General features: G+C 37.2%; 1 protein-coding gene across 1 annotated transcript in view; it reads left to right on the plus strand.

The window, feature by feature from the left end:
• Positions 1-22,654, plus strand: part of pofut4 (protein O-fucosyltransferase 4) — a 26,097-nt gene continuing 3,443 nt past the window's right edge. Inside the window, exons 1-3 of the mRNA XM_082178354.1 lie at positions 1-233; positions 19,732-20,404; positions 21,958-22,580. Coding sequence (XP_082034480.1) covers positions 91-233; positions 19,732-20,404; positions 21,958-22,580 — 1,439 coding nt within the window. The 5' untranslated portion in view covers positions 1-90. The remainder of the gene's footprint in view (positions 234-19,731; positions 20,405-21,957; positions 22,581-22,654) is intronic.

Below are 22,654 nucleotides of genomic sequence, written 5' to 3' on the forward strand. Positions count from 1 at the left end.
AAGTTAAAATGAGACATTTTAAAAGTCAAATGCAGAGTTTCATGCAGTTCTTCTGTGTCTCCATCTCATCCAGAACTGCAGGAGGCAGTAATGCTCAGCTTTTCCCTCTGTCATTCCTCAAAGCAGGAAGAGCACTTACACGCCACAGCATCATTCCTGACCCTGATCCTGATCCTACAGGAGGAGAAACAGTGGGAAAGCAGCAACACAACATGCGTCTGTCCTGAGCTAAAGTAAGAAAGCATGGGAAACGAGCGTCTGTGTTTGTGGGAAATGTGTCTTCTTTGGCTGTGCTTGGAACCCAAAAGGCATTATTAGAAATAATTGTTGCATATGATGGCCAAAATGATTATTATGTAGGCTGCTTACTGAATTTTGGTACTGTGATGCTCAAAGATGTTGGGTAAATGCACCTCGGTAAAGTTGGTTTCATATTCGCACATTCGGACTTTGTTTTTCAATAGATTTCCAAAAGTAGATGCGAAAGTGTAAACGTAAGTTCAATAATATTATTGGCATGTTTGACCATTAGCTCCAACTAATTTCATGAAGAAAAATATACTATTAATGAGCTGATCTCATATTTTCTATGAATATCCACCGAATATATTTCTCGGTGCGCTGGCGAATTAAGGGACTGTCTAAAAAGTTGCTTTTTTTTTTCATTGTGTGCAAACAGACAACTCAAATTTAGCAAAATACAAATGTACCAGCAAATATCTCTCACATTATTTGTTCAAATTCTATTGATTGTACTTTAGCAACAATAAAAAGTGCATTGATTGAAACCTGCCTCACTGTACATAATATACATAAATATTGTTAAAGAAAATTACATTAATTCACCAAAGGGATTTTGTTTTACTATCCGAAGGTTGTAGCATGTTCCTAGTGACCAGTCTGACTTACCACAGGTGAGATTTTGACAAAAACTCCTTTACTGTACGTCCAGTTGACATGTGTTTTTTTTTTTTTTAATACTGTAATTTACCCTAAGTATTTTTTGGTGTTCCAAAGGCTGTAGTACTTTCTTACGGCCCAGACTGACTTACTACAGGTGAAATTTTGACAAAAACTGCCTTACTGTACGTCGTACAGTTGACAAAAATGTTTTTAAGAAAATAACTGTAATTCACTGTAAGTATTTTTTGGTGTTCCAAAGGCTGTAGTGCTTTCCTACGGCCCAGGCTGACTTACCACAGGTGAAATTTTTACAAATTGAACTCCCTTACTGTACAATTATGAAATAATTTTATGTAATAAGCATTTTTTACATGTTTATTACACATGTTTATGAAATAAACTGTAAATCACCTATAGTGGTTTTTTTATATATATATATCAAAGTTTGTAGTACTTTCCTAGTGAAAGGACTGACTTACTACAGGTGTAATTTTGACAAAAACTGCCTTACTGTACGTACAGTTGACAAATGTTTTTTAAAAAATAACTGTAATTCACTGTAAGTATTTTTCGTGTTTCAAAGGCTGTAGTGCTTTCCTACGGCCCAGGCTGACTTACTACAGGTGAAATTTTGACAAAAACTGCCTTACTGTACGTACAGTTGACAAAAATGTTTTTTTTTTAAATAACTGTAATTCACTGTAAGTATTTTTTCGTGTTTCAAAGGCTGTAGTGCTTTCCTACAGCTCAGAGTGACTTACTACAGGTGAAATTTTGACAAAAACTGCCTTACTGTACGTACAGTTGACAAAAATGTTTTTTTTTTTAAATAACTGTAATTCACTGTAAGTATTTTTTCGTGTTTCAAAGGCTGTAGTACTTTCTTACAGCTCAGAGTGACTTAATACAGGTGAAATTTTGACAAAAACTGCCTTACTGTACGTACAGTTGACAAAAAGGTTTTTAAGAAAATAACTGTAATTCACTGTAAGTATTTTTTCATGTTTCAAAGGCTGTAGTGCTTTCCTACGGCCCAGGCTGACTTAATACAGGTGAAATTTTGACAAAAACTGCCTTACTGTACGTACAGTTGACAAAAAGGTTTTTAAGAAAATAACTGTAATTCACTGTAAGTATTTTTTCATGTTTCAAAGGCTGTAGTGCTTTCTTACAGCTCAGAGTGACTTACTACAGGTGAAATTTTAACAAAAACTGCCTTACTGTACGTACAGTTGACAAAAATGTTTTTAAGAAAATAACTGTAATTCACTGTAAGTATTTTTTCATGTTTCAAAGGCTGTAGTACTTTCTTACAGCTCAGAGTGACTTACTACAGGTGAAATTTTAACAAAAACTGCCTTACTGTACGTACAGTTGACAAAAATGTTTTTAAGAAAATAACTGTAATTCACTGTAAGTATTTTTTCATGTTTCAAAGGCTGTAGTACTTTCTTACAGCTCAGAGTGACTTACTACAGGTGAAATTTTAACAAAAACTGCCTTACTGTACGTACAGTTGACAAAAATGTTTTTAAGAAAATAACTGTAATTCACTGTAAGTATTTTTTCATGTTTCAAAGGCTGTAGTGCTTTCCTACGGCCCAGGCTGACTTACCACAGGTGAAATTTTAACAAATTGAACTCCCTTACTGTACAATTATGAAATAATTTTATGCAATAAGCATTTTTTACATGTTTATTACACATGTTTATGAAATAAACTGTAAATCACCTATAGTGGGTTTTTTTTTATATATCAAAGTTTGTAGTACTTTCCTAGTGAAAGGACTGACTTACCACAGGTGAAATTTTAACAAAAACTGCCTTACTGTACGTACAGTTGACAAAATGTTTTTAAGAAAATAACTGTAATTCACTGTAAGTATTTTTTCATGTTTCAAACGCTGTAGTACTTTCTTACAGCTCAGAGTGACTTACTACAGGTGAAATTTTGACAAAAACTGCCTTACTGTACAATTATTACATATGTATGTAATAAGCTTATTATTACATATGTTTATTACATATGTTTATGAAATAAACTGTAAATGTCCTATTGTTTTTTTTATATATCCAAAGGTTGTAGTTCTTTCAAGGACTGACTTAATACAGGTGAAATATTGACAATACCTGCCTATACTATAAGTTAAGTAGGCTACATACATTTTATGAAAACAAATAATTTCACCTTTTTCAAGTTTCAAAGGTTATTGTATGCTTCTAGTGATGTCTCTACTCAATTAGTTTTGATAAATGTATTAGGTAAAAGTAGGTTTTACAATGGTTGTTTCTTGTACAACACATTTCTTTCATTGATTAAAAAACTGCAAATATTTTAGCGTAATCATCTTTTCAACATTACAAAAATGCTTTTAAAGATTAAATATCAACTTAAACATTTTAATTTGTTATAGAAATTACTTGTTTGATTACTGAAAATATTATTTCATGTATCATTTAAATGCCTGTATTTGCTATCTGAGGTGTGACTGAAGGGTCTGGCCCATGCCAGGAATGCATTAAAGGAATTGCTCATTTAGCCCGGCTTGCAGAAATATGGACTTCTATAACGTTTCACAACATCCATCTGCTTTTCTTGGCTACGGTGATAGAAATGGTCTCAGGGGTCATTGAAACCTATATTGAGAGACCATTTTTTAGTCAAAGTCTATATTTTACAGTATAAGTGTCTTATCCTTGAGAGAAAGAACGAGAAAAAGGTTTTGAGAAGTCTCCTGTTAAAAAGTTAAAGCTTTGCCAAATGTGTGTGTGTTAGTATTCTTGGTTACAGGTTAAAGAACAAAATATAACTGCAAGCACAGATACAGGGCCAAGCCCCCAAAGCACCAGCAAGATCAGGACGAGTAATAAGATAATAAAGCATAATTTTTATATAAAATTCCTGCATTTTGGATTTAGCGAGTTCCTTCACATATAGACACCATGTCTGGAACAGAAGAAACTTTTCCACTACTTAAAGGTTGTATGAGTGATTTTAGGTCCAAATATAAATTAACACATTAATCTAATCTTTCCTAACGATCCACTAGCTGGCTGTCCCATAAGCAGGCTGTCAAAAAAACGCGTATCTGTGGGCAGCCTAGGCTCTGAGATCTGCACACAAAAACAATGGGTATAACTAAACACTCAAAACCAAAATAAACACTGCTCCAACCAATCACCGACAGGATGAGCTCAACATGTTTAGCGCCACCTGGTGGTGATTGGGTGGAAAACTTTGTTTATGTTGTTGAAAGCAGTTGTTTTTGTGTGCAGATATCACAGCCTAGGCTGCCTACAGAGACACGTTTTTTTGACAGCCTGCTAATGGGACACCCAGCTGGCGGATCATTAGGAAAGATAATTAATTTATGTTTGGACCTAAAATCACTGATACAACCTTTAAGGCCACAGTACCTCTTCGTCCTGGGCATGGCATGTGGCACACAAAGTTCAAACCAACAACCAGAATGGTTCAGGGCTTGTAACAAGGTTTAGCAGCTTCTGCCACAGTTGATGCTGTCTTACCAAGCTGCTGAGGAGAGACTTAAATTTAAGATTGAGCACACAAATGCATGTTGCCCAAATCAGCAAGCTAAGTCAGCTTAATGCTAATGTAGCTTAAGGTTAGCCTGATACCAAAAGAGACGGTCCAAAGATCATGTGAGCTATTTTTGCCATAATTTAACCAATTTTGAATGAGAAGTATTAAAAAAATGAAAATGTACTTTTCAAAATGGCCACTAGTGTAATGGGTAGAGTCTTAATGTAAGATATTGATTGGGATCACCATAATGAGTGGAATCCTGTGTACTAAGTTTCATTTTTCTAACAAAGGGTTAAAAACCCTTTGGAACATCAAAAAAATACATTAGGTGAATTACAGTCATTATTTTCATAATCATTTGACAATTGTACAGTTAGAGAGGTATTGTCAAAATGTCTCCTGTAAGTCAGAGTGGTCACTAGGAAAGCACTACAGCCTTTGGCACATGACAAATTACTTCAGGTGAATTACTGTAATTTTTCCATATTCATTTCTGTGTACCGTATGTACAGTAGGGAGGTATTGGCAAATTTTCCTCAGTAGTAAGTCAGGTCACTAGTAATATTCTACAACCTTTACAATATCTCTTTGGTAAATTATGGAAAGTTTTACATAAACCAATATGAGTTTTCTGTTCGTACAGGCAGCCTCAGCAAATATCAAATCTAAAGCTATAACTTTGCATTATTTAACTTAATGCGTGGTTCTGAATATGTACAGTTCAGTAATGGCCTAGTGTTTGGAGATAACATTCAGATATTCTAAACTTTCTTGGTGTTCAATTTTTCAATAAGTATTTCTTAAATCCAACATTGGAGGTTTTGTGTAACTTACAACATGTAACATTCTCAAGTTGCACTAACTCGGTCTTGGAAGTTTCAATATAAACCTCAAAATAAAATACACCTCGTAGTTTGGGTACTGTGAAATCATTGTTTGGCATGTCATATCTGTAGAATTATAGTAACTTTGATATACAGTAGAATTTTACACTCAATAGAATTTACAATATAGGGAACACAAATATTTAGGACAACCATGAATTTCTTCCTTGGAGCCTACTGAACATATACATATTAATGAAGTTTCACCTAAAATTCAGCTAAAATTTACAACAACATGTACACTAAACTTTACACAACATGACTAATTAGTTAAAACTACTGAAACCTAAGTGCTGAATCGGTAAAAAGAAATCAATACACTAACAGTTATTTTAAAACAACTGATGAATCCTGCACAATCAGCAGTGTGATGATATTAATATTTTATATTTTCATTAATCATCTTAGCTGGATTTTGTTAAATTCTGGAGTTTCTCTGTACTGTGCGAAATTGTACTTTGCTTTGTTAGAATTTGTAATTTGTTTATGTTCTCTGTTTTCAGATAAGAAATAAAACAGTAAAATAGTAAAACCAGTGTTGTATTCAATAAAATACAAAAAGACAGTTTCAAAACACTTTGAACATTTATATATTTTCCATACATACACATATATATATATATACACACACACACACTGTACATGGTAACAAAGTAAACACACATGGTAACAAATAAGAACAAAACATTATCTCCTACAAAAAAATTATAAGCACAAAACACAGGACCATGATTCATCTTCAGGTGGGACCATTATGTCCAGACATTTAGTGTGAAACCACCTTCTGCATAATTCACACTGTATCTAAGAAGAAAATTGGAAATATATGTAAATTGTTTTTCCATGTCATAGTGTAGTTAGTATACATTACATTGGCAGTGTTTAGTGATGACCATGAGATTGAATGTAATAATTACCCAAATGCAGTGCTCCTCTGTTTGGACTCCTTCTTTTTGTCCACAAATGGAACAGTACTCTTCCCTTGACACTGTAATTATTTTAAAGTCAATCTTATAATGTAATTCTGGGTAATCAGATACAACAGTACTTTCATATTTATTTTGAAAATGATACCTGATCCAATCAAAATTTCTTTTGCAATCTGCTTTCTACAGTGGTGCATCCACTCATCTGATGGATTGATATTGATGCTCTCAGGTATGTTAGGGAAGTTCTCCACCAGCTGTTTTGCCATCTAGAGAAACAGCAGTGAACAGTACAATGAAAAACCAGGAAAAACACACAGTTGTGACACATTAATGTACACATTTTATTCTGTCATTACCTGCATCACGAATACACCACAGCTAACACCATCACTCTGAAATGTGTGAGGTATTGTGCCAGGCTTCCATTTGATGTTGGTCCAATCCTCTCTTCCATGTTGATTTTTTCTCTCAATGAAGTATTCACTAAAGTTGGTGAAATACATGGAATCAGTTTTGTGATAGTTTGTCAAAGTGTTATAAATGTGAATATACACAGGTTGATGGGGAAAACAACAAAACAATGTACCCAAATCTGCCACATGCATGTGAGGCATCATCCATTTCCATGGAACCACTTTGAGGGTCAAGCACAAAGATTGTTTCCGATTTAGCATCCAGGTACTAGGATAAAGAAAGAAATAATACATGAATCTTCTTATTATTCTTATTTAGGTTCACAATAATAAGAATAATAACAACAACAACAACAATACAGTGTCCTTCTAACATTAGTATCTGGATGCATTAATATGAGTAATGGAGTACAGAAATACACAATATGCTTTTAACTTACCACTAACTTCCAGTGCACATTGTTTATGTTTACAAAAGTAATTGCCCCATCATATTTCTCAAAGTTTACCTACAATGGAAAAATTCAACTGTTATTTTTGCGTAGATTTAAAAACTCAAAAACATTCTGGAATTACTTACTTTTCGTAAACTTTGTCGTGCCAGTTGCTCCATCGTACCATGCAGAATTACATATGTGGTATAATGACTCAACTGGTATAGGGGAGTAGTTGAACCCTTTTTGTTGAGTAGGGCCCGAATGTAACTCTCTATTGCCTGAATCCATCAGCAAGTACAAAGCATTGCAACATTGACACGGAAATGACCTATATTCTGACCCAAATGCGTTACTGTCTTACATATAAATAAAGTAACTTGTCATAATGAGCTTACCTCTCCAAAGACCCAATTATGGGGCTTCAATGTCTGAAATGTTTTGTGATGGAGCAGGTACTCGTTTTTTTCTTCTGTGTCCTCCATAATAGCTACAAGTAGCTCTGTTGGTTTATTTGTCCACAGCAAGTCAACCTGCAATGACATAAACATGAATATTTTGTCTTAAATTATACATTACAATTTCATTTAAAATTCACAATTCCAGCACAATTGTCCAACTGTCACTTTTGTTATTATTATTCTTACTTCTTTCTCTGAAAGAAGGACTTCTGCTGGAACATTACAGGGATCATGTGCTGACTCTTGTTCCACATTCTTTGTAATTGGAGGAACAGAAATTGTGTTGGGGGGTTTTCTTTGCTTTTTGTGGGGGACTGGTACTGTGTGTGGAGCAGAGTAGAATTTTGACTTTGTACCTAGGAACCTTGCTTCTTTCCTCTTCCACGTCTCATGGGGTTCCTCAACATCCATTGGTGGTAAAGGCTTGATCAATAAACCTTGGGACAAATTATGTTGGATCACATGTTCTTTGTACCTGGCCTGCAATGATGGGTACATTTTTCTTATGAATGTTCCTGGTGTCATTTTTTTTATTTTACCCATGATGGAGTGTTTAACAATTCCAAACCAGTTCTCCACATGACAGTTGGTGTCCCTTGTCTTTTCTTTCTCTGCTAGACTTGAGGCATGTCTTTTGAGATCCCCTAAAAGCAAGCCACTCCACATTGGAAAAATCCCAATATAGGTATTAAATAGCATGCTGATGATTCCCGGACAGAAGTATGGGTTATTTTCAGAGATGTCATGTGCCTCCTGCTTCCTAGCCTCTTCCAACACCTTATGAAAATACAAAGTGAAAGGTGAACTGGCCATTATCGTTTTTGCATGTTTTTTTTCTTCAAAGTCACACTTGTTTTCCTCCAGTTCAGTGTCTTCAGTGGGTTTTTCTGTGGATTTGTTAATGATATGACCCAACGCACAAACACTTTCCTCAACACTTTTCGTGTATTTTGGAGTTGTTAGGGTGGTACATAATGCCCTGAAGATCTGTGTGGCTTCAAGCATGGTGCTTGAATTTTGCAGTCTGGCAAAGCAAAATGTGGCAAACTCTACCAAGCCCTTGTCTTCTGTCTGTCTGAACATTGCCTGACGAACTGCTTTCAAGACATGGGCAGAGCACATATGCAGAACAGTGAATGGTTTTAAATCAGCAGGCAAAATTTTCCGATGACAAATGTCATATGCTCTGTTGAGATAAGACGTTACATTCTCTTTATTAAATGCAAGTAAGACACTGTGCATCAGAGCCCAGCTATAATCAGTTTCAACCTGAGTGATGTGTATTTGTGTATATCTTGACAAATGTAGTGTAAACTGCATAAGCCAAAATGTAATCGGGGGAACTGAATGTTCACTGGAAAGCATTTCAGACACTGGGAGAGGTGGTGCATCCCGACCCCCTCCTGGAAGTGTAAGGGAGTAATACAGCACTTTTTTCCCTTGATTTGGGATTTTTGTGACGAGTCCCCCAGTGGCATCAAGGTAGAGGGTCACAGAACTTTTTCTTCTGAGGTGTTCAAGAAGAATGCTGATGCCCATTTCAGTAAACAAATGGACCCCAAAAGGGTCCATGCTGAAATGTTGAATGTACCCTGGCATTTTGAAGTGGGATGTGTCACACTCTCTTAAAATGTTCTGTGTGAGGTGCACATCAATCAGCATGTCTCTGTGGAAGTTCTGGCTTCTTCTTACCTCTGATCCTATGACCTTAAGGACATTTTTGTTAAGGCAGCTGCTCATATTCCCAGCCAGTAGCTCTTCTGTGGGTGTTGATGCAAGCTTGCTGTAAAAAAAATTACTTGGTCCATGGGTCATTGAGCGTGCAATTTTGCCTCGTTTTGTATAGGTCGCTGGCCTAAACCTTCTTTCACCTATTTTATGATGGATTTTCCCTTTCTGTGTGACCCAGATTTTCACTTGAGAATATTTGTCTGGTTTATTTTTTCTTTGGAAAATATATTTGGCAGAGCATGATTTAAATGTGCATACAGCCACAATGTGCAAATATGGAGATTGTTTTTTTCTGCTCAGCAAAGGTTTAATGTGCTGATACTTAAACGAAAGTGTGCAGCAAGCATTTTTTTGTTTGAATTGGTCATATAGATAGTGACTCCATGGCTTTCTGAGCTTTGTGGAGTTGTGCAATGGACATATTTTGTCCCATACTTTTCTTTCCAGATTGATTGAAAATTGTCGAAAAGCATTGGATGTTTTTCTCCACACTCCTGTCTCCCGGGAGACATGGCCAGGTTCCTTAGCGTCTGCTGCACTGAGTGGTTCCATGTCTTCCAAGTCCACACTTTTCTCTTCCAAGTCCACACTTTCCTCCATGTCCTCTTTCTCACACAGAGCATTACCTGTGGGAAAGCAACTTCAATAATCACGGCATGCTTAATTTATGACAAAATTTGTACAAATAGAGTATGCATGCTACTATGCTACTATAGATGTTGTAGCCATAAACAAACACATTTTCATATTTGTTAAAATATTATAATGTTATTTTTTTTCCATCTATGTGGATTATGAAAGTGAACAACAGCATGAGTAAGATGAGCAATATAATCAAGGAGACGAAGGGTCAGACGGGATTTATTTTTTACCACTTCAGTTTAATTTTGTAGAAAGTCTTTAAAGTGAATTTCGTTTTGTATAAATTGTATATCAATTTTAATACATTTTTCATTAACCAATTACCTGGATTTAACAAATATAGCAGACAATATTATCATGATATGGAGGCACTGGCGTGGTCTCTTGCATTGCAGGTGAATGGAGCCCATCTCATCATTAACCGAAACTCAGCTTATGCTTCACAGACATGTGGAAAATATCTATAGAGAGCTTGAAATATCTTTAAACAAAACAATTGAAAATGAAAATGTATATTTGTCTATTACTTGAGGCAAAGCTTATGAGTTTGGGTTCATTTATGAGGCGAGCTCCAGTTCACGCACAACACGGAGCTCCTGAAGTCCTGATATTGCCTGCCATTTATAGGTTGATGAAATTGGTTGATGAAACGACGAATAAAATTAAGATACAATTAATACAAAACAAAATTCACTTTAAAGAAAAGCTTAATAGAAAAAAAAATGAAATGGTTAAAATCATCTCTGCCCACTCCATTTGTCTCCCAATTGTGCATCTTACTCAAGCTTTTCATTTTTCATATAATCAACATAAATAAAAAATAAAAAATAATTTAAACTAAATGAAAATTTATGAAACTATAAGGCCACATCGACACAAAGCCAGAGCTTTCCCTGTCCTATGTTTGTTTTTGTTATTCTAAAAATAAAATCCGTAAACATGGCGCCGTCTCAAGATCTGCGTTGGCTGAAACCGACTCAAAACAGTATATACAGTGCTATGCATACGTTTAGGCACCCTTGCTAAAGTTGAATAAAAAGAGGAATTAAAAATAATATTTTGGAAATTGATCTTAATGCCTTAATTTAAAAAAAGAAATTCGAACCTATAAAGGACACCCATTTTCTTTGTGAATAAATTTATTTTAAATAAAAAAAATGTTCTTCCTTAAAATACAGGGTGCATAAGTTTAGACACACCTATGTTAAATTCCCATAGACACTGGCATATGTTTATTTTAAAGGCCAGTTATTTCATGGATCCAGGATAGTCTGCATCCTGATAAAGTTCCCTTGGCCTTTGGAATTAAAATCACCCCACATTATCACATACCCTTCACCATACCTAGAGATTGGCATGGGCTACTTTCCATAAGATCATCTCTCAATGCAAATCAAACCAGCTAAGCTAACTGAAAAAAAAACATGTGCATCTCTAGGTAAGGGTTTGTGATAATGTGGGGCGATTTTATTCCAAAGGCCAAGGGAACTTTATCAGGATGCAGACTCTCCTGGATCCATGGAATAACTGGCCTTTAAAAATGAAAATATGCCTGTCTCTATTGGAATTATATAGGCCCCTACAGTGAAAAGATTGTAATGTCCGCAACACTACTTACTCCCATATTTTAATTAAAAAGGCAACGTTTCGACCCTACTGGGTATTCTTCGTGTACACAATAAGGTTTTTTTTTTTTTTTTTGCCTGAACACCCAGTAGGGTCGAAACGAAAGTAGCATTGTTGCGGACATTACAATCTTTTCAGTTTTTTATTTTTTTATTTTTGGTCCAGCACCTGCCAGAAGGTGGGATATGCACACAATAACATGTTTAAATAAATAAATATATATATATATATATATATATATATATATATATATATATATATATATATATATATATATATATATATACACACACACGTGTGTACGTGTGTATATATATATACACACACGTACAAATTTGTAACATTTTTGCTGAATCGTACATATTTTACAAGTTGCCAAATTCGTATATTTTCAAATGACCTACCCCCTGACCCCGCCCCTAAACCTAGGCTACCCATTACGTGGGTTAAGACAAATCGTACGAATTTGTATGAGTAATGGTTGTCGTAAGAATTCGTACAAATTAGCCACTTTTTAACCACTCGTACAAATTTGTACGATTTGGTCGTTGATTTTAAATGCTTTTAAAAGAAGACTCTACCATGGCTGTGCTTATTTGATAAAAAAAATACAACAAAAATCAGTTATAGTATTAAATGTTATTCCAGTCTAAATCAGCTGTGTTCTATGTGAATATATACTAACGTGTAATTTATTCTTGTGATCAAAGCAGATTTTTCCAGCATACTCCAGATTTCAGTGTCACATGATCCTTTACAAACCAGCTAATATGAGGATTTGATTCTCAAGAAACATATATGATTATTATCATTGTTGAAAACTGTTATTTACATTTATTTCAGGATTCTTTGATTCAAAAGAAAGCCCATTTATCTGAAATGGAAAGCTTTTGCATTAAACCCGCTCAAACGTTTGGGGTCAGTAAGAATTTGTATGTATTTTCTTTTCTTTTTTTGGGGGGGGGGGGGGGGTATATAAATCAACACATTGATTCATTAAGGGGAATTAATTAATTAAAATTAATTAATTCATTAAAATTGCGCAGCTCACAGGGCCCTGTCAATAGCATCCCCTCAGCACCTGCTTAAAAATGATCTGGCACCGCCCCTGCTGTAAGATCCTGGTTTGTAAATGCAGCTACACAAGCCGCGGTTCAAATGCCGGCCACAAACGCTGCTGTGAAACGAGTCGATATTCGCACACATCTAGCAATGTCTCCTTTTGAGGTGCTGTGCCATGCTGTTGAAGATTTGCGTTTTTGTGGCTATTTATCTTTGAGGTATTTAGTGCACAACACAAACGTCACACACACAACACAGTAGCCTATTGTGTGTGTGTAATTTGTGTATCACTGAACAAACGGGTTAGTTAGCTAGCTGGATAGCTGACTTGCGTTTTGTGACACCGTGCTAGCCCAGCAAACACAGAACGTTGCGGGAACGTTATTTTGTTTGGGAACCAAACAAGAACGTTCTAGGAACGTTCCCTGTAGGTTATTTTAAAGAGAACGTTCCTGGAACGTTCCCCTAACCTTAAGGGAACCTCTAGGAAGGTTCTGGGAACGTTCTGGGAACCTAAAATTGACTAACAAGTATGGTATACGGTGAATTCAGGTTGGTTGATTGTGATATTTTTTCCCCAAGTCATCTCAATGGCAAATATGTGTCCCAGCAACCTGAATTTACCCATACCTTAAGTAAACTCACATTATTTGTATAGCCCTTCCCCTTTTCAGATATGCCTTAGTTTGCGATATTTATACAATATATTTGCAGTGTCATTAACAAATTAATTATAGACAATTCACGTTAAACTCAAGTTTGCGCAAAGGCTTAGGCGTAGGCTATTTGACGGTGTTTTGAAAAATTTAATTAGGGTAGGCTATACTTTTTAGGTTGTAATGATTTTATTTAATTTTAATGTGTTTAGATTTGATTCTTAATTTATTCCCAGTGAATGCTGCATTGATGAACCCTGACGTCTATGAGTGACATTTTTTAAGTTTATTTAGCCTAGTTATTTTAATAAATTATCATAGTGTGGACAAAACTTAGCCTACCTTCATTTTCCATTTGATCACCCGACTCCAGTAGCTTTGGTTCAGATGTGGTTGAAAGTGTACTGGAAGCCATGGCCCGATGTAATTGGTCCCTCACACCTTTTCTGTTGTATGTCCAAATAAGCCATAGCCAGTGACGGTTTTGGGGGGTATCCTCTCCAAATAAAGCAATGCATAATTGCGACCAAATTGGTGATGCATACTTTTGAGAACTTTTTAGGATTTCAGCTTTTAGTAGCTCTTGCACAATAAGTTCTTTTCCCCCTGCCTGTGCCCAGACATCTTTCCTTTTCTGTCTGTGTCCTTTTTTAAATCTTCCCATGATGACATGCGAATGTTTCTTCTGTCTGGACACTCTTTTATAAGGTTTGTAAACTAAAACACCTGTCTTACAATTCACAAGAACATTGGGGAAATAATCAAGAACAGGTCGTGCCAGATTAGTTAATGTTTCAAAAATGTCAAACGATTTCATCCCATGTGCAGATTATAGAAATGGTTTAGGAGATTACTCTTACATCTATTTAAAATGGACCAAATTGTTGGTATTTTAGGCACTTATATTAAACCCCTCGTCTTCTAAGATATTGATGATTTCACCGATTATTTTTAAATAATCAAACAAAAATGCACACTGCATTTTTTGCGATTACATATGAAAATATACAACATACCGTGAGAATATATATAGATTAGGAATGCATCAGTATTCAGACATGTTCCGAGGCTTGTTTAGCTGCTGCAGTTTATCACTGCATGTCTTTTGCAAGCCAAGGAAGGAAAGCATATATCTCAACATATGAAGATGCACGTCTAAGCTAAGCCTGATCTCGAACCGGTGTCCTTCTTGTTGTTAGTCGACAGTTTTAACCACTGATCCGCAGTGATTACGTTGAACGCCGTGTTATCTCATGTAATATAAATCTTTTAAACATATTTAAGCTGTAGTGTATGATGGTTCACATTTAATTCTGTTGAGCTATATGGTTCAGCAGTATGTATATTGGCGGCCAGTGGGACCTCGAGTATTCAGCACCACGCACCGGGACAGCGACAGTGGCGTATAAAGCAGACCAGTGTTTATAATTAATATAATATAATTTATAAAATACTGTGTTTAATAAGCCTAATGATAGTCAGTTTGGGGCCCGTTTAGAAATGTAGCAATAACATTTTTTAATTAGTTTTTCAGTAATCTATTTAAAACCTAAACCATAAATGGATTCTAAAAAAAAACTTTCCAACCACTTTAACAGTTATTTTAATAGATTGGTGCTCAGTGATAAGCTACCCTTGCACGTTCAGCAATGTGGACAGTGACGGTGTAGTAAAACAATCAGTTAATTCATTAATATAGCCTATTAAGACTTGCCGCCAGACGGGTGTATTTAGTCTCGTCTATAATCTTATCATTTCATTCTCCAAAATATTTCTTTATTTAAAATTGTATATTTTGAAAAAAAATATAACACTGTTTTAGCTATTTTAATTCTAATGTAAATGGATTGGACGACACTGAATTAATTAGCCTATGTCATAGCTTAAGTAGCCTAGTAAAATGTGTTTAATATTAGGCCTATGTAATTTTATTTTTCGAGAAATAATTATGAGAGGGCTTATTTTTTCACTTGAGCACCTGCCCCCAAAATGCATGGCCCTCATCCGATCATGCAGTTCTCCAGTTAATTTGATATGACAAATTTAAAGCTTCAGTCTTGCTGAAGAAGAAGGTCGGGAAGAGATTGATAAAGAAGAGACAGAAGTGGGTGGTAGAGTAGTTCAGATGCAGCAGGTTGAGGTAAGGTTTTTTTCTTTCCTTTATTTTTAGAAAGCCTTATGGAACAGTATGTTCAAACAAAAACGGCAAGATATGTTTCATAAATAGTAAAGCTGTTGTGTGGGGGAGATGTTTAAGCATGTAAAATAACAAATGTTGCATGCATATATATATATATATATATATATATATATATATAATATGTATGTATGTATGTATGTATGTGTGTGTGTGTGTGTGTGTGTATCAATATATACATATATGTATGTGTCAATGTGTGTGTGTGTGTTCGTAAGGCTGGAAACGAAAGTTATCACTTTAGTTTTCAAAATAATCGTGATTAAACAAGGACATATTCTCAAAGCCTTTAAAGCAGGCAAAGTAATTTATTAATTTATTTAAATATTATACATAGGCCTGCATGTGAGATAGAGTTGCGAAACTTTGTTGTAACAAATTATGCACTGTTGTGCCGACGACGCCCAACAAGCCTTTCTCAGTTACGCACAGGTGTGCGGGAGTGGGGGGTTTAAATCCTTTCTCCAAGTTCAACAGTTACTGTTCCTTCTTATACCCTGAGCAAAGCATTGTTAAACATGAGTGGAATATCAGCACCAAACCCGACCGACAGGAAACCCAACGATGATGCAAATGGCTGGAGATCCAGAGGGGGAGAAGAACATTAACATACAGTATTCTCCTCAATGCGCAATTGTACCTTGATGATACTTTAATATCTCTATTAAGTTCTTCATTTCAGTTTATAAGCTGTCAGATGAGACCACACATGGCATATTTAGCCTATATATTTGAACACAATAGTGAATAAACAGAATGTAGTCGGATGTAGCCCATATGTGAAGCAAATGGTACTAACATGAGTCTGTACAATGGTGCAAACGACTCGGTCTCCCACAGAGCCATACTGTGCCTGGAGTGTCCCAACAGTTCTCAATCAGCATATATGAAATCCTCGCATATGATGATGAAGGCCATTGTGCCACGTTTAATTCACATACATTTAAAAGGCTTTTAGAAGTACTAGGGCACTAAATATTTCGGCCCATATTTGCTCAGCCTACACTATGTAACAAAAACTCTCTCTCTCCCATTTTCCTTCCCCCTCCCTCTTTTTCTCTCTCCCCTCTCCCTCTTTTTCTCTCTCCCCTCTCTCCCCCATCTCTCTGTCCCTATCCTCTCTCTGATATATATATATATATATATATATATATATATATATATATATATATATATCACACAAGTAGAGTTTAAAAGGTTCTATCTATCTGTCTCAACTCAATACACTCAGTTTTCAGTTATTTTACTCGTCTCATCTATGAAGGACATGTAGCCTATGCGGTTTTTTTCGTCTCAACGTCTTTAGTAACGTTTCTGTGCCGTGTGTAATACAGATATTCAATTTTGAATGTTGAAACATATCATGAATTTGATAAAACAATGTAATTTGAAGACTGTCCCTTGGAGATCGCTGACGTCACCGCCACCCATTGAGAGCAATGTTTTTTTCCGGACTTGAAAGACATCGACACTAAAAGAAAACAGAGTTGAAGAAGATAGTTATACATGGAGGTAATAATAATAATCTCATATGAAATATTTTGCTCACACCGTAAGGAAGTTATTGAGAGCATAGCTTCGAATGTGCGAATATGAAACCAACTTTACCGAGGTACTAAATGCGGCACCTAGTAGGTTTTAAGAGCACAATGCCAAAATGCTGTGTTTGCAAATCTTCTTCTGTTCGATCACTGCATGTTTATTAAGTTTCTTCATATGTACTTCAAACACTCTGAATAGTTAAGTGTTCAACGCTAAGGGTTATTTACTCACACGGATGGGTCACTGATTCAGATTTTTACTTGCCCAAAGTTTTCACTGGCCCTACTAAAAAAAAAAAGAAGAAAAAAATTAGTTTTCGTTGTTTTTGACCCATGTAACCTTGTATCCTGATAAATAAGGTTGTTACGACACTAGTTAGATACCAGTGTAATTTCTCAATTCTTTATTTCGATATACCAAGGCAAAAACTACTAGGCTAATATGGTTTAAATGAACAAATTACAAGAAATAAGACCAATAAATACAACAGAACAAAGATGCAAATGAAATAAACAGTGTTTTAAGTTCTTCAGGTTAATACTACAGAAATGAGGGAATGAATTGTTAAAGGGGCAGTTCACTCTAAAATGTAAATGAAGTCATCGTTTACTCACCCTGGTGTTGTTCTAATGTTGTATGCCTGTCTTTCTTTTTAGGGCCACAAAAGGAGACTTAAAAAAAATAAATAATGCACTCATCTATATATAAAGGCAGTGAATAGCGACTTTTTAAAAAGACGCAAAAGAATCCCAGAATGATTCAATGCGACACGTGTCGTATATTACAAGTGTTCTGGGGTTTATGATCGGGTTTGGGGAAGAACAAACCGAAATGTAAACAGTCTGTAATAAAATAAGAAAAATAATGAAACTACAAGCAATAGCACAAATAAACACAATAGAACAGATGAAAATGAAATAAACAGTGCTTTTCAGGTGTTTCAGCTAGATCTAACAGTAGTACAGATAATCTACAGGTAGATTAGGTACAGATATTGAATAATCAAATTTGAAATAACACTGCATAGTCTTCACTGTATAAATTAAATATAGATTAGGCTAATCCTTATTAAAGTTACAAAAGTTATTCAGTCAAGAGCATGGAGTTATTTTTTTTGTTTTTCTTTGTTTGACTAACGTTATAAACACAGACATCAGCAGGAATATTAGGCCTCTGTCACTTTAAGAGCGAATGCACGGATCCAATATACTGATACACGTGTTTACTTTCTCGACTGGTCACGGTCACTTAAAACATAACTGACTGTTTACTAGGATACTCACCAGAGTCGACTCGCCAAGACGGATATTTTGTCCTAATTTTCTGTGAAAATGTCTGGTCAAGCACAAGACGTGGTGAAAGAGCTTAATTCAGGATTCACGTGCTGTCAGACACAGTTTTCTGAGTGAGTGCTTCGGATGTGCACGTTTTTTTCGTGTCTTTTTTCGCTTGAATATTTACAATGGCCAGGCTTAAAAACACACACAAATGATACACTTTAATGACGAAGCAGCACTGGCCCAATCAAGACAGCGTCAATGCTCCTGACATGGCATGTGTAAAAGCCTCTCTTGTTCTCTCACGTTGTGTGTGTGTGTGTGTGAGAGAAAGTGCTCTCAGTCAAGCAAAGTTATTTATTTTTGCCTCAAACTCAATCGCGACTGAAATCGTACAATTTACTAGCCAATGTCTAATTAAAGACTTTTTTTTTAGTCGCCTAGCATGAAATTTGGTTGCATATGCGAGAGATTTACTCGTATTGTTGAGGGTTGGTAAATGATGACTTAATTTTCATTTTAGGGGCTGTTTACACAACACAGTTTTCAACAAAAAATGTACAACTTTTTATCCGTTTTGGCTGTTCGTTTACATGACAACAGCATTTTGGGTGCTTTTGAAAACAGGTTTCAAAGTGGATGTTTTTGAAAACGGTCTCTGTGTAAACAACAAAAACACTGATGATGTCATCCACATGTGTATTACGTGTTCAGTCTATAGCGTTTCATCACCATCTAATGTCCTGGCAGCAGAATACAGGGGGTTCAGTCGTTTTCGCGGATCCGTGTGAATGGGGATCGTTCTGACAATGTCAACGTCTGTATGCGAAAAACTTCTCCGCTTTAACTCGCTGTCGTGTAGACGTACCCTTAGGGTGAACTAACCCTCTTCACAATTAGTGCCCTCGTTTTAAGTCAATCGTGCGCACGATATAATAATTTGTTGTCACAATTTAGTAAAACGAGGGAACTGATTAGTAAATCATGCTGATGTATTAGCAAGTCGTGGGAATGAATTGTTAATTTATGGCCATATGTTTTCTTGAATGTCGTGTGCGGGGCTCCGTAGAAATGGAATAAGTAATTCACTGTAAAATAACACTATTATTAACACCACTTTTTTTTTTTTAAGGAATATCAGTTTTTTTTATTCAGCATCTCTTCTCTTCTCTGATGATGAGGGCGGGGCAACCTGTCACTCAATGAGATCCACCAATAGCAAACCACAACCATACAATCAATTCCCCACAGATAAAATGAAGCTCCGCCCACATTTGCTCTTGTTTGAGAAGCACTCTGTTTCTCTCGGATATACGGCATAATAGTGCAACTTCTGTTTCATGCTGACTTTAATAATGTTCACAGTCCAGTGTTGATGAAGTTTAAGGGTGCAGGAAGTGTGACTCCCGTGTCCTTTCCCTCCTCAGGTTGGCTATGGCGCTCCGCCTGTGGATTATCGCGGCGTTCCCGCTGTTCTGCGGGGCACAGGGGCCGGTGGATGCAGGGGACGGGGGTGTTTTCCAGCCCCAGAGTGCCCTCACTGACATGGAGTTCGCCTCAGTCAGCTCCTACCGCGGCCCTGGAAACACTGACCCTCGGCCCAACAAAGAGCTGCCCATCCTCCTGTGGTGGAGCGCCAATCTCTTCCCACACTTCCCAGGAGACACGGAGCGTGTGGACTGTTCCCGCTCGTCCTGCCTCGTCACGAGCAACCGGAAAGTTCAGTTGTATCGTCGCACGGCATCCGTTATTTTCTACGGCACAGACTTCCGTGCGTACGAGGCTCCGCTGCCACGAATGCCCCATCAAACCTGGGCGCTTTTCCACGAGGAGTCTCCCATGAACAACTACCTTCTGTCTCACAGTGTTGGGATCAGGCTGTTTAACTACACGGCCACGTTCAGGCGGGAGTCGGACTATCCGCTAACTCTGCAGTGGTTGCCCTCGCTGGATTATCTTCTGGCGCCGACGGCTGTCCCCCTGCTGGAGAAGAACCGCTGGCGACGGGCCGGTCTCGCCCCTGTGCTCTACATGCAGTCCCACTGTGATGTGCCTTCAGACCGGGACCGCTACGTTCAAGAGCTCATGAAGCACATAGAGGTGAGTGCTCCCTGTAGTCAATCATTTATCCCTCAAACTCCACCAAACTAACATATTTAACGTTTTTTCTTTGGAAAAAAAATTATTCATGCCTTAAAAAAATATCTTGAATGTAACTCGACACCCTTGCCTCTTTTATTATGTGCGGTTCTATGAATATGTAAATGAGCCCCGCCTCCACTCACTCACTCAGCTCAGAGATCCACTGGTTGACGATCACACATTGATCTGATTGGTTACAAGGTAGTTTGTGATGTCAGAAACACCAGAGATTTCAAAGCGTGTGTTTGAGACTGTCTTTGGTTCACTGCAGTTTTAAGGAGAAAATACTCAGCAATGCTGTCGACTTATGAATTTACACATGGTTTGTCTTAAAGCATATTAAAAACACCACATAGACATATAAACAACATTAAAAGTTAGATTTTCACCACAGGGGGACTTTACATTAGTAAAAATATTTAAATGGAAAGTGCCTTAGAGACCTCAAGAACACCTTAGCCCCAATTTGCTAGTTTCCGATTTTTAGCTTCAGAGTTTGAGTCCATCCGATCAGAGGTGATCAAATATTTACTTACCATATTTACTAACATCTCGCTCCAGTGCAAACCCTCTTTTGGCGTTAGAAAACTACTGTCAGGATTTACTAAAGACACGCAGTGAAAAATAAGCGCTGAAAAGGCGTGGACAGGGTTAGTTCTGCAGCTGACCTTATTGCATACACATTTGTAGGAGTTTCCCTTTCAGACGCAATATTTATGGGAGGAGAGAATTTAAATGAATCATGCAAATTGGTTTACTAAGGTTTGCGCTCGTCAATTTACTGGTGTTTGCACCATTATTTTCCACCAAAAAAGCATGTCTTAAACCAGATGCTAACTGGTAAATTGCGTTGGTCATTATGGAAATGATCCGGCTGTGTCTGTGTTCTTTAAATTGTGTCGTCAGAAGATCATTAACATTAAAAACGAACATATATCAGCCGATACAGATATGGTGGCTGATACATCGTGCATCCCTAGTTTAAAGCCATGGCGAAATACTCTATAAAAACACACTTGTGATTTGTTTATTTTACACACTTTTAGCATATCGCATTTTTCTTCAGTATCGTGCAGCCCTACTTTGAAAGGATGTGTCTTTAAAACTCATCGTAACTTGTTGGGCTGTACGATATTGAAGAAAAATGCAATATGCGACAACTCATTAAATAATGCGATATTCGATATGCGATACGATAATGCTTAAAGTGTGTAAAATCAACTTAAATTATCTTTAAAATTATATAACATGCGTGTTTCACATTCTTTTTTTGACAAGAAAACATGTAAAACAAATGTAGAAATAAAACGCGGCTTAGTTTTCACTGTATGAATTAAATATATCCTGATTCTTATTAAAGTGATTCAGCCAAGAGGAGCGAGTGATTTTCTCTTTGTCTTGTGTTCATGACCCCAGTTATTGCAAGCCGTTGCGATATGCATATCGCGACATATACATTTTCAATATTCCGATATATTGTGCAGCCCTAGTAACTTGCGTCTCCTCCTCAGATTGACTCGTATGGGAAGTGCCTTAACACCCGACCCCTGCCTGAGCACCTGGAGGACACGAGCACAGCCACCGGTGAGGACGCGCGCTTCATGCGCTTCGTGAGCCGCTATAAGTTCCACCTGGCGCTGGAGAACGGCCTGTGCCCGGACTACATGACTGAGAAGCTGTGGCGGCCCATGCACCAGGGCTGTGTGCCCGTGTACAGGGGCTCGTCCTCGGTGTCCGACTGGCTGCCCAACAACCGCTCCGCTATCCTCGTGGATGACTTTCCCTCTCCTCGAGAGCTGGCGGAGTTCATAAAGGCTCTGGATCAAGACGACGAGGAGTACTCGCGTTATCTGGAGTACAAAATGCCCAGTCGCATCACTAACCTGCGTCTGCTGGAGGGGCTGGAGAGCCGAGAGTGGGGCGTCAATGACATGAGCAAACCCAACTACCTGAACGGCTTCGAGTGCTTCGTGTGTGAGCGGGAGAACGAGCGTCTGGCGGCGGTGAAAGCGCACCGGAAGAACCCGAAGCTGAACCCGCCTCCTCAGCCGAAGATGGCCAACAGCTCACACATGGGCTGCCCACTGCCCAGTCCTGGACACGGACCGGTGGAGAGCCTCGACCCGAACGACAGGTGAACACCGCTCTCAGAATCACTATTTGATAAATCTGTGCATTTCACTCTTAAAGACCCACTGAAGTGTCTTG

This window comes from Leuciscus leuciscus (genome assembly GCF_965113295.1).
Source record: "Leuciscus leuciscus genome assembly, chromosome: 8".
NCBI classification, from domain to species: domain Eukaryota; kingdom Metazoa; phylum Chordata; class Actinopteri; order Cypriniformes; family Leuciscidae; genus Leuciscus; species Leuciscus leuciscus.